This window comes from Hibiscus syriacus, unplaced genomic scaffold (assembly GCF_006381635.1).
Source record: "Hibiscus syriacus cultivar Baekdansim isolate YM2019G1 unplaced genomic scaffold, ASM638163v2 tig00111633_pilon, whole genome shotgun sequence".
Classification (NCBI taxonomy): domain Eukaryota; kingdom Viridiplantae; phylum Streptophyta; class Magnoliopsida; order Malvales; family Malvaceae; genus Hibiscus; species Hibiscus syriacus.
The window spans coordinates 407,153-418,715 of NW_024063139.1; the positions used below are offsets into that span (position 1 = coordinate 407,153).

At 37.2% G+C, this 11,563-nt stretch overlaps 1 protein-coding gene across 1 annotated transcript; it reads left to right on the plus strand.

Annotated features, from left to right (window-relative positions):
* Positions 1 to 4,023: 4,023 nt before the first annotated feature.
* Positions 4,024 to 11,141, plus strand: LOC120166257 (FIP1[V]-like protein). The gene is made up of 9 exons (XM_039175560.1): positions 4,024 to 4,960; positions 6,379 to 6,629; positions 6,853 to 6,979; positions 7,061 to 7,129; positions 7,256 to 7,393; positions 7,615 to 7,716; positions 7,817 to 8,151; positions 8,294 to 9,908; positions 10,335 to 11,141. Exons 1-9 carry the CDS (start codon positions 4,130 to 4,132, stop codon positions 10,878 to 10,880), a joined length of 4,014 nt encoding a protein of 1,337 aa, XP_039031491.1. The 5' UTR covers positions 4,024 to 4,129; the 3' UTR covers positions 10,881 to 11,141.
* Positions 11,142 to 11,563: the final 422 nt, after the last annotated feature.

The following is an 11,563-nucleotide window of genomic DNA, read 5'->3' on the forward strand; positions in this document are numbered from 1 at the left end:
AACTTCATCATCGAATTCAATTTCCACAGAACTCACTGAGTTGTGATTGTGTTGAGTTCATTTAGGTGTTATGCCACCGATGCCCCTTCCGCCATCGTCATAACTCCATGGGCTTGTCTGTCGAGAAGAGCCTAGTCTTCATTCTTCTTGCCCTCTGGTTGCTTTCTTGAGAGGGGTTGATATATATTTTTTTGGTACAGAAAATATTTGATGTGGATCTTCCAAAAGCCAAAGTCCGCACCATCGAACTTTTCAATTTTCACATTCCCTTCGTCTGCAGCCATCGCTCTCACTCGAATATGGCTTCGTTTGGATCGTTTCTGACAATTCTTTCAAACCACCGTCTATTAGAACACCTCCGTCGACAAATTCATATCGCCGACAAATTTTTTTCTATTCATGAAATTTACTATTCATATGAATAGTAATGAATAGTAACATCGCAAAAAAATGATAAAATTCACAACCAAAAGCTCTGATACCAGTTGTTAGGAAATAAACCGAGTACGAGTAATTTCCCTATAACCAGATTAGTGAGAATGTAAAATAAAAGCGGAAAAATAATACCCGAAATTGATAACGGAGTTTAGCCAATTATGCCTACGTCTCCGGACTGTTGCAGATCTTTTACTAAGAGAAAATTTACAGGTGTTTACAAAACACTCACTGCTCATAAGAAAGCTCTCTAGTATTGGGAGAAAGAAATGATTTGGGATGATTTTGAAGCTAAATGGGCTAGGGTATTTATAGTTGAAGCTTAAAGACTAATCTTATAAATACCCTAAAGAGTGCAATGGCTAAAACATAATTAACCCAGTTTTAATTTCAATAAAATATTGGGGCACCGAATTCGATGCCTCCTTTGCTGAAAACTCCAGCCTTGTATTGAAAAAAGGCATAGGCGGTGCCCCCTGCCCCCCATTGAAATGTATCAGCCGCAATTCTTGACTTCTCCAACAGTTATTGGTCGATCGATGGTATGAACCTTTTTGGATAGGGTTGGTCGGTTTTGGGTCGTACTTGCTACTGTCGGCTGTAGATGGTTCCTGTTATCACCCTTCGACCGTTTTGACTTTCTTTGGATGTTGTCGGGTTATCACCAACCTCCTTAATGATACCATGGCTGCCACCACCCATGGTCGTGGGCAGTGGACTCCAGCAACCCTTTTGTTTAAAATTATCAACCCTTATCCGAACCGAACCTCGCTGCTAAATTCTTATTCGAATAAAAAATTATTTTATTGTCATTGTTAAATTGTTTTTATAAATTGAAAAATGTGTAGATTGGGATTTAAAGTTGAACATCGCAATTTTGGTAGGAGATACCGAATCGAGAATTAATTTACTATCTCTTCCGCTATTACCCACAAACTTCGAACTGACCTGTAAAGCTTGTGTTGACCATGAGTGTTAATAGACAAATTTTAGTATGTTTGGTCTCATTGTTAATTTTTAGAATTATTTATTTATTTAAACTATTTCTTAAGCTCTGATTCGAGTCGATCTAATATTCATCTGACCATGGAAAAGAGGTTATTATCGTCCTTAATTGTTACTCAAGGTGCGTCTCTCTATTCGGTGCTATATTATGTTGTTTATTTACTTGTATGGTTGAAATTGATTGAAAACATGTTTGACTGGAAAATTGATTGTGATAGATATAAAAATGAAATGTGATACATGTTGAACTATCGAAATAGGAATATTGTTGTGCTTTCGTAATATGTGAATATGTTGAATTGCCGAAATCGAAATATATGCTTCAGAATATTTGTTTATGAATTATTGTTAATCGGATTGGATATTGGGCAATGTTGTATCTGGGCCTGGGCAGGAGGGGTGCCTACCTAGGGCCCAAAATTGTTATAATGTATTATAGGGTCCCAATATTTGAAATATTTGTTATTATGGTTTTAATTTTTTTCTAATATTTATTATTAGGGCCTGTTTTTTATAAGTTATTTTTTCTAAAATTTGTATAAGTGTCTAACTTTTTATCAATATTTTTTTCTAACATTTGTTATTAAAGGCCCATTTTTTTCCCAAATGCTTGTTATTAGGAGTCCAATTTTTTCAATATTTGTTATTAGTGGCACACTTTTAAAATTTAATTTTTTTCTAATATTTATTTTTTGTTATGAATCTAATTTTTTAATACTTTTTTTAGAGCTTCAATTTTTTAATATTTGTTATTATGAGCATACTCTTAAAATTTACTTTTTTTAATATTTTGCTATTATAGACTCATTTTTTTCCAATACTTACTATTATGAAGCTACCCTTAAAAATTATTTTTAACACTTATTATTATGAACAATTACTTAAATAACGATATATAACCGCAACAATGAATGTTATGCAGTTGTAACGACATCATCAAAAACTGCGCTATCAACAATCATTATGTTCACAATAGTATATGTTATTAAAAATCCATAACCACAATATCATTTGTTATGTTCACAATTATGTTAAACACAATGCGATCGAAAAACACAAATACAAATTATAATTTAAACATATGAATATGGCCTAATTTTTTAGTTCGTCCATGACCACCAAAATCTCAAAAAAGGGTCTGACATCGGCTATGTATGTCATTTTGCATGTCATATTGGGTTAGATTTTGATAGGGGAAGTTCAACGTGTTCACTCGATGGGATGAATGCCACTTTTGGGTTTTGTAGCCTCTACCTTTATGGTGAACCCCACTATAGATAGTGTGATTGTAGATAGTGTGGTTCTGGGGAACCTACTCTTCAAATGGTGTGATAAGCGTATGGGTGCATAGTCATTTGCATGACATTCAAATTGTGTTTATCTCTGGTTGACTCGGAATTATGATTATATTTGGTTGATTCAGACTTTATTATGTTTTGCGAACTATTGCACTTCAGAGACATGTTAAGCTTATTAGCTTACGCCTCATAGTTCCTCTCTTTTAGATACTCGGATTAAGTGAACCGGTACTTGGAGTTACAACACTATTCAAATTTCATTATTTTCATAGTATGACATTTTACTCGAATTTTCTATTCTATATTTTATTAGTATTTTATTTGAGTAATATTTATTATGTATAAATATTTTGGGACTTTGGCTATTAATTTTGTTTTGGACTTTGGACTTGAAATTTGGATTTGATAAATGCTTTTTTTATGTTTTTAATTATTATTATTTGATTTATTTCGATTTTTTAAAGCTTTTGAAATCAATAAATGGGAGGGATAATAATAAAATATTTTCAATAACATTTGAGTATAATTTTGGAGATAAATTAAATGAATCTTCTGGATCCGGCCTGTCCGTCTAGACCGGGTAAAGAGAGTCACAGAATTTGGTGGTGGATAACCAGATCCACGTGATGATAACAAAAAGAAAAAGGAAGAAGATTTAGAGCTGCAATCTCATAGGGAGAAAAGAAGAGAATAAAAGAGTGTTTGGCAACTTCGACAACCATGATTTTTTCCTCGGAGAAGTTGAGTTCAGTTATAAGCTTAGCAACTTCATCGGCCGTGCTAACAGTGAGTTTAGATCTGATTTTCTTTCAAAAGTCGAATGAGAGCCTTCTGTGAGTAGTTAGACAGTCCTTGAGCCTTGGTTGCAGTCAATAACCTTAAGATTAAGAGTGCACGTGGGTTGGATCAAAAAATTGAAAGAGAGCGGTTTGACCCGATTAAGCAATATGGAAAGCTTAGGTCTTCGATTCCATGCATATAAAGTTTAGTGATTAAATTAAAAAAATTAAAAGTTTATCTTAATAAAATAGGAGAGGGGGAGTGAAATTCAGTTATTAATTATATAATTTATCTTAATAAAATATAACTGAGTGACTTGAATGTTATTTTTTTAAATAAAACGATTTAATTATAATATTTTAAAATTAAATGACTCGTTTAAAAATTTATTAATATTTGAGTGACATGCATTTTTGATTTTACACAAAAAGAGAAAAAAATGTAAAAAAGAAGAAGAAGAAGAAGAAAGATCATGGAAATATGTAATATAAACGGCTTTATGACATTGAATAAAGCGGAAGGAAGAAAGCACGGCAACATTATCAATCAAAACCCTTTCCATAAACTTTCTTGTTTGCCTTTCCATTTTTGTTTTTTTTAAAGGAATTCCGATGGAAGACGACGATGAGTTTGGGGATCTTTACACGGACGTTCTCAGGCCATTCTCATCAACATCCGAACCGACGTCGTCCGCATCCGTTGCTCCGCAGCCGCACCGGCCTTCTCCTGCACCCACGCATCTCCACCTTGCGATTGATCTCAACCTTCAATCTCAAGACGACGGCAATACCCTCTTCGGAGCTCCACCTGTAATCCACTCCGCCCAAACCCTACCCCTCTTCAAATCAATTCCTCCTCCAGCTGCCCCTGATACTGCAGCTCCGGATTCGATCCCTTCCACCCATTCAGCTCCCGAATCGATGGTTCTGGATCCTAAAAAAGAACTGGAACATGAAAAAGAGGTTGGATTTGATTTTGAAGAGGGGGCTAGTAATGGAATTGAGGACATCGGCTCAATTGATCCGTTAATCCCGGGTTTAACCGAAGTGGTTCACCAGGAAGACTACGATAACGGAATACAAGGCAGCCAGGCGGAAGCCGATGGAGGAAGGGATGATTGGGATAGTGACAGTGAAGATGATCTACAGATAGTATTAAACGACAACCACCACGGTCCGATGGCTATGGAAACCGGAGGAATGATGGGAGAAGATGGTGATGACGACGAAGATGGGGACCCGCTTGTGATACTGGCTGATGGAGATGCAAACCAAGGGACTGGGGAGCAAGAATGGGGCGAAGAAGGAGGGCAGGCTGCGGATGTGGAGAAAAACGAAGGCGGAGAAGCAGGGAAGGTTGGTGGCGCCGGTAGAGGAATTGTCCTTGCACCGAAAATTGGGTACAGCAGTCATGGATACCATCAGCTTCATTCTCAGTTTAAGGTCAGTGTGTTAATTAAAGGGGTTTTTGTTTGTCATATGCCCCGATTGTTTGATGAATCATTAGGCTTAATTTGTTATAGTTATTGGTTTGTAAATTTTGTACATACTGAAATGATAAATAATAGTCAGAAGATTTGACTGTTGATTACATTGTGTCGTTTTCTGTTTCAATATCATATTTGAATATTGGAGATTGTACCATTCAATCAGTAACCATTATGCTTATCAATGATGTCGACTATCCAGCCTGTTTGGCTACCCTTTGGCTTTGCTCGTGGCAGGCTCAGAGGCACTTCCATTGATATTAATAGAAGAGCGTTTCTGTTTCACTCCAAATCTCGCTTACTTCAAAGGGTTTCAAACATTTTTCATGTATTGTCGGCTGATATTGTAAGTTGTAAGAAAGGGCCCTTTAATTAATCTTCCTTCTGATCCTAAGCTTGAACTAGACAACTCCAAAAATAAAAAAAGAAGAAACTTCAGTCATAAGTTCTAATCTCTGAATGTTATGGGGCACATTAGTTAATGGTCTCATTAGCAAAACCTTTGTAGAAGAGGTACACAACTACAACCACAGCTAATGCTTTTTCAGATATAAATGTGAAGTTAACTGTCTCCTACACCAATACATCTCTAGGAGCTTTTGAAGATGAAAATTTACGTTCCAAACTTTTTCTTTATCTCTGTGTAAAAGAATCTGTGTTCAAGAGCAGCTCCAGATACTTCTGCAAAGAAAAAGTGCAAACAGCCTATCAATAAAAGAGATGAACCTTTAGCCAGTAACATTGTTCTAGCAAATTGAACGCCAAATGTTTTCTGTTTCTTGAAATGCAAGTTCAAGTCAACTGCTCAATTTTGCTGAAACTACACTTGTTTTACCTGTTTGAAACCATTTTCAAACAGCAGTGGATTTGATTTAAACCAAGCCTTGTCATTTTGTTATAGAGTCGAAGCTATTTCCAGTTCCAGCTTGAGATTTGTTATTGTAATTGACATCTTGGTTGCTCTTAAATTCTGCAACTTTGTTAATTATATTATAAGATGTTCATGTGCCACTTATTCCTTGTTTTGGCTTATTATATCGTTAGCTTTATGTTACAATCAGTGTGTCGTTTGATATCCTTGTTTCTTAATGTGTATACTATTAAGCATTTCTTGTTTATCTAAAGAATTTGATTTGGCTGTTTCTTTAACTTAGAAGGAAACTTAATCTTGAATGTGTTATCTAATGGAAAGTTTGATGCGCATATGTTGAGGTTCTGATTGACTGATTGTCTGTTGTAAACTTTTATAGAGGAGAAAAAAAATTCATTGCTGGATGATCATCCCATTTCTTTTATTCTGGTTTTATGGCTGCTTGTTCACTTTGGTTTTTGATTAATCATTAATGCTGTGATCTATTTTCTGCTACATGGCAGTATGTAAGACCCAGTGCAGCACCTATGCTTGGAGCCACTGAGGGCAGTTCTGGAGGAGCCCCAGATCAGGTTTCTCCAATGATGGGTGCCATGGCTGGTCATGGTAGAGGTGATTGGAGACCATCTGGAATGAAAGCTGGCCTTCCCATGCCAAAAGGTTTCCATCCTAATTTTGGAGCGCCTGGCCGGGGTAACAACATGGCAAGACGCAGTTTTGGTGGCGGGCTGGATTTCATGCTTCCTTCTCACAAGTAATTGCTTAATTTTCTATATTTGTGTTATTATTCAATGTTAGTTGATGGTGTTAATCTTGATCTTGTTATAATAAATGATTTTATTTTGGATTTTAGAAGCTTATAATGTAGAGAAAATTTACTTGTTATATCTTTTTCTTCTAATATCGTGTTCAATTTCTCTTAGTTTTACTGTTATTTTGCCCAACTAATTTTTTTAACTGATCCTATGTGGTTTCAGGATTATATTCGAAGTCAAGATTGACAATTTTGAGGAAAAGCCATGGAAATATCCTGGTGTTGATCTCTCTGACTTTTTCAACTTTGGCCTAAATGAGGACAGCTGGAAAGATTATTGCAAACAACTGGTAATCATTCATTTTCGATGATTCCTTCTTTCATTACTGCTGGAACTAAGGCCTAAGGGGTTGGGTTTTAATATATTGTAGGAACAACGCCGCCTGGAGACAACCATGCAAAGCAAAATTCGAGTTTATGAAAGTGGGAGAACAGAGCAGGTAATTTGGTGTTTATTTATATCTGGAAAAATGTTTCCTTTTAACAGAAAAATATTTGGATTGATGGCTCGGCTTCTGCAGTTCTGCTATTGCTATTGAGGGCATTACTTTCTTGGTTTCTTCTAGGATTATGATCCAGATTTGCCTCCAGAATTGGCAGCAGCAACTGGGCAAGTGGTTCCAGCTGGTGTTTCTAATATTGTAAACTCAAATGGTGGACAAAATGACATGACAAAAGTGGCTGATCGAATGCGACCGCCACTAGTAAGCTTCATTTGTTGGTTTTACATTGCATGCATTTGATCATAAAAGCAACCCTGTTAGATGTTGTAGATACTTTAATCATACTTATATTTTCCCGTTTACCATGATCAGGCGTCCAATATCAACCAAGTATTTATCTTGTGAATGAATAATTTGATGCATTCTAGACATGTTGCACAATATCTTTATATCTATTCAATACCATTTTTTAACTGTGCCAGCCAACTGGAAGACCGATACAAGTGGAGGGAGGTTCTGGGGAACGCCTCCCTTCCATTGATACTCGGCCACCTCGTATCCGTGATTCAGATACGATCATTGAGGTTAGCTGTCAAACCTTGTGTCAATTGCACTTAGCCAAGGCTTATTTGGTATATATTTGCTGCTTATGCAAAATTGTTTAACTCTCAATTGTTTAAACAGATTGTCTGTCAGGATGCTCTAGATGATGATTCCTCCACAGGCAATGGTGGTGGTGATCGTGCCGAAAATGATCCGCCAATAGAGGATCTTAGAGGAGATGTTGCGTCTGAAGCTGAGATTGTACGCAAAGATACTGAATATTTTAATGGTTTTCCAGATGCTAGTAAAATTCGAAAGGAGCTAGTTGGAAGAACTGTGAATTTTGTTCATAATGCGCATGAAGACAATAAGGCTTTCCCTTTCCCTGTGGACGCATCACGTCCATATGGTCCTGGATCTAGGGGTCAGGGTCCTATGGATCCTATTGAAAACTCGGGCGGCCCTCATGACGAGAGGTATGGAAATGGAACTTTAATTAATTTATTGTCATTTCTTTTGGATAAGGTTCATAATATTATTTAACATCAATATTGTTTCTTTCTTTTCATTTTTGATTTAATTGTTCTAATGTTATTAATCCTCTCCTTAAACATACAGGAATCGACAGGGAAGAGCACATAAGAGATCCCCATGCATGACACCTATTCATGGTAAATTGGATAATGTCCATGATGCCGATGAGGAAGAATCTATTGAAAGCATGGATGGTAAATCTGCTCTTGTAGTTAGAAATCCCAGGGAGTTAAGGGTGGAGCCAAAGGATGATGCTGATGAAGAACTTGAGCCAGCTGATGGAAGCCCTGGTACAGAAAAGGACGAGCTAATAAATGGCACCCATAAGGATGAGAGTTCACTTAAACCCATGCAAACTGAAAAAATAAGATCTGAAGTAGAGCATTGGAATCGAGAACTTGACGATGATGAGGATTCTAGGGCTGCAAGAAGTAGTGAAAACAGCAAAGCAAGATCTGGCAGCAGCAGAGATTATCAGAAGTGGCGAGATGGTGCCGAGGAAGTTGTTCGAGGCGAACATTCTTCTCGCATTGGGATTGTGAAGAAATATATTGATGAACATGATCAAATTTGGAGAAAAGACCATGATGGGGGACATGATGTGGAAATAAATCGCATGGCAGGTAAACCAGGAGAGGATTCTTATCCTCTTAGAGACTTTGACACTAGCTTGTCACATAATATGCATGTTAAAACAGAAGGTTCCATTAGGCGAAGGGAGAGTGACAACCCTGATGGTACTCGTCGGTGGAGAGAAGATGATTTTTATGGCAGGACAAATAAAACTGAAGACTTAAGAAAGAGAGATCGTGATAATGAAATGGGTTATAGGAACAGGGCTAAGGTTCGAGAAAGTGAGAGGAGTGACAAAGATTATTATCCACGTAGAAAACAATTGGACAATTTCTGTTACAAGGATGTCAGTGCAAGACATAGGGAAAGAGATGATAATTTGGAGAGTAAGCACAAAGCAGCTGATGATTACCACAGCAAAAGAAGGAAAGATGAAGAGTATCTGAAGAGGGGTCATGCAGACAAAGAGGACATCCTGCATGGACGTAGAGAATCCAGCAGCAGTCGCCGGAAACGGGAAAGGGAAGAAACCTTAGATCCACGTGAGAGAGATGAGCAACCAAGAATAAGAGATAATTTTGATGAACATCTGTCAGCTTGGCACACGGATGAGGTTTCGTTGCACAGAGAGAGGGTTGAGATGCAGCGGGAGAGGGATGAATCGCATAGGCTAAAGCAATCCCATGATGGAAGTTTATCAAAACGGGAGAGAGAGGAAGTACGAGGTACTGTGAGGAGTGGCCGTGGTTTGGAAGACAAAGCTTGGGTTGGCCATACCAGGGGAAAGGATGGATATAAAGTTTCTGAAAAAGAATACCAACTCAAAGAGACGTTACGCCAAAGTGAACAAGTAAATAGAAGGGATTGGAATGATGATGACAAAAGCCAAAGAGGGCGTGAAGATTCGTATGCTCGTGGACACCAATTTAGTAATTATGAGAGAAAATCCAGGCAGGAAAGGTCAAGCACTCAGAGTGACCATGCTGCAATTGCTTCAGATAGCCAAAAGGTACATGAGAAGAAACATAAAGAAAACACTAAGAAGAATAGCCAAAAGGGGAATCCAATCACTTTGAGTTCTTCCAGGAAAAGCCAAGAAGATTTAAGTGGTCACAACAATGAAACGGTAAGTTTTGTAGACTCAAGGACATAATGTTTCTTTAGTAGTAGGAGAAAAACTCCACGGCATTTTCAGGAAATGTGCATATATATAAGGATAAATCTTCTGTTGAAAAATGATGCAGTTTCTTCAAAAGTTGAGATTCTAGAGGCTTTAATTACTCTTATCATCGTTGTTTTTGAAACATCTTTTAATCAATATCTGTTAAGAATTTGGAGGACTCTGTCTCGGTTCCAACACAATTCTCATGCCCCAGCTATATCTGTTAGATTGAGAATAATTTTCTCAGTAAATATTCAACTCTATAGACAAAAATACTCTTATTTCTACTTTCATATTAACATGTAAAGGTTGTACTTCTAAAAGAAAATGGTTAGTTCATCTATTGAAATTGTTATTATTGGTATTATTATTACTCTTTCCCTTGCCTAGGGCTTGAAATGTGTTGAGAAGAACCCAATACAGCATAACTCTCTGAAAAAACATAGAGAAGATGCTTCTTCAGATGACGAACAGAAAGAGTCGAAACGAGGGCGTTCCAAATTGGAACGATGGACAAGCCATACTGAGAGGGATTACAGTGTCAACAGCAAGTCATCAGCTTCCTTGAAGTTCAAGGAGATTGAGATGATTAATAATGTGGTATCTTCTGAATCTTACAAAATTGCAGATGGACCTGGTAAGTTGGTTCAGCCTGCTGAGAACCACTATCCTCCTCTGTCTGACAATAAAAATGTTAGTGAGCCAGAGATCAAGGATGCTGATACAAGGCCATTGGAGGATCAGAACCTCGACACTGTCGAGAAACTGAAGAAGCGAAGTGAGAGGTTTGAACTTTCAATGCCCAAGGAAAAAGATGCTGCAGAAATAAAGACGGAGAGCAAGACACAACCTTCAGTCAAGAATGGTGGAGCCCCTGTAGATTCGGAGATTAAACATGAGAGACCTGCTCGAAAACGAAGGTGGGTCAACAACTGATAGTGGAATAAGCAACGTACATTTTTGCTACGTGCGGTATATTTTGAAGTGGCCTCTATATGGTTCCCAGGATGAGGATTTAACACAGTTACTTTCATAGCTTGTATGCTATTGTAACAATGCTGCTGCCAAGTACTTTTTTTAATCTTTCCAAAGCTATGTGTATACATACACCAGAGAATGTAACATTAAAGTAGTCGAAAATCGTTCCACATATCCTATTTAGAGTGGAATTGAGTTGTGTACTGTTCATCCGGATTATCTATGGTGTGATGAGGATACACCGAAGAAAATATTCGCACTCATCGCAGCCGAGAAAATATTCGCCTGTATAAAGTTGGCGGCATCATGGATAAGGAACGTGTTCTGATGCTTATAAACTTTAATTTTGATAGCATTGAAGTTTTAATAAAAAAACTGGTACTAACCATCGAGGAGAAATTAGAGACTTTGCATTTGCAATGGTTGGAAAAGGTTGTGTAAAATCTATCATTTGTATTAGTCTTACGTTAGCTTGACTAGATCATGTCAAATTTCTCATTGTTCATTGTTTTTCTTGCATTTCTTAAACTGTGCTCTTTGTTTGTTAAACTGTTTCATTTTCTGTTGTCAGAAAAATGACCGGGAAAGTGCAAAACAGAAACGTACAACACATTCTTCTTTATATTTCCTTTTATGTGGTT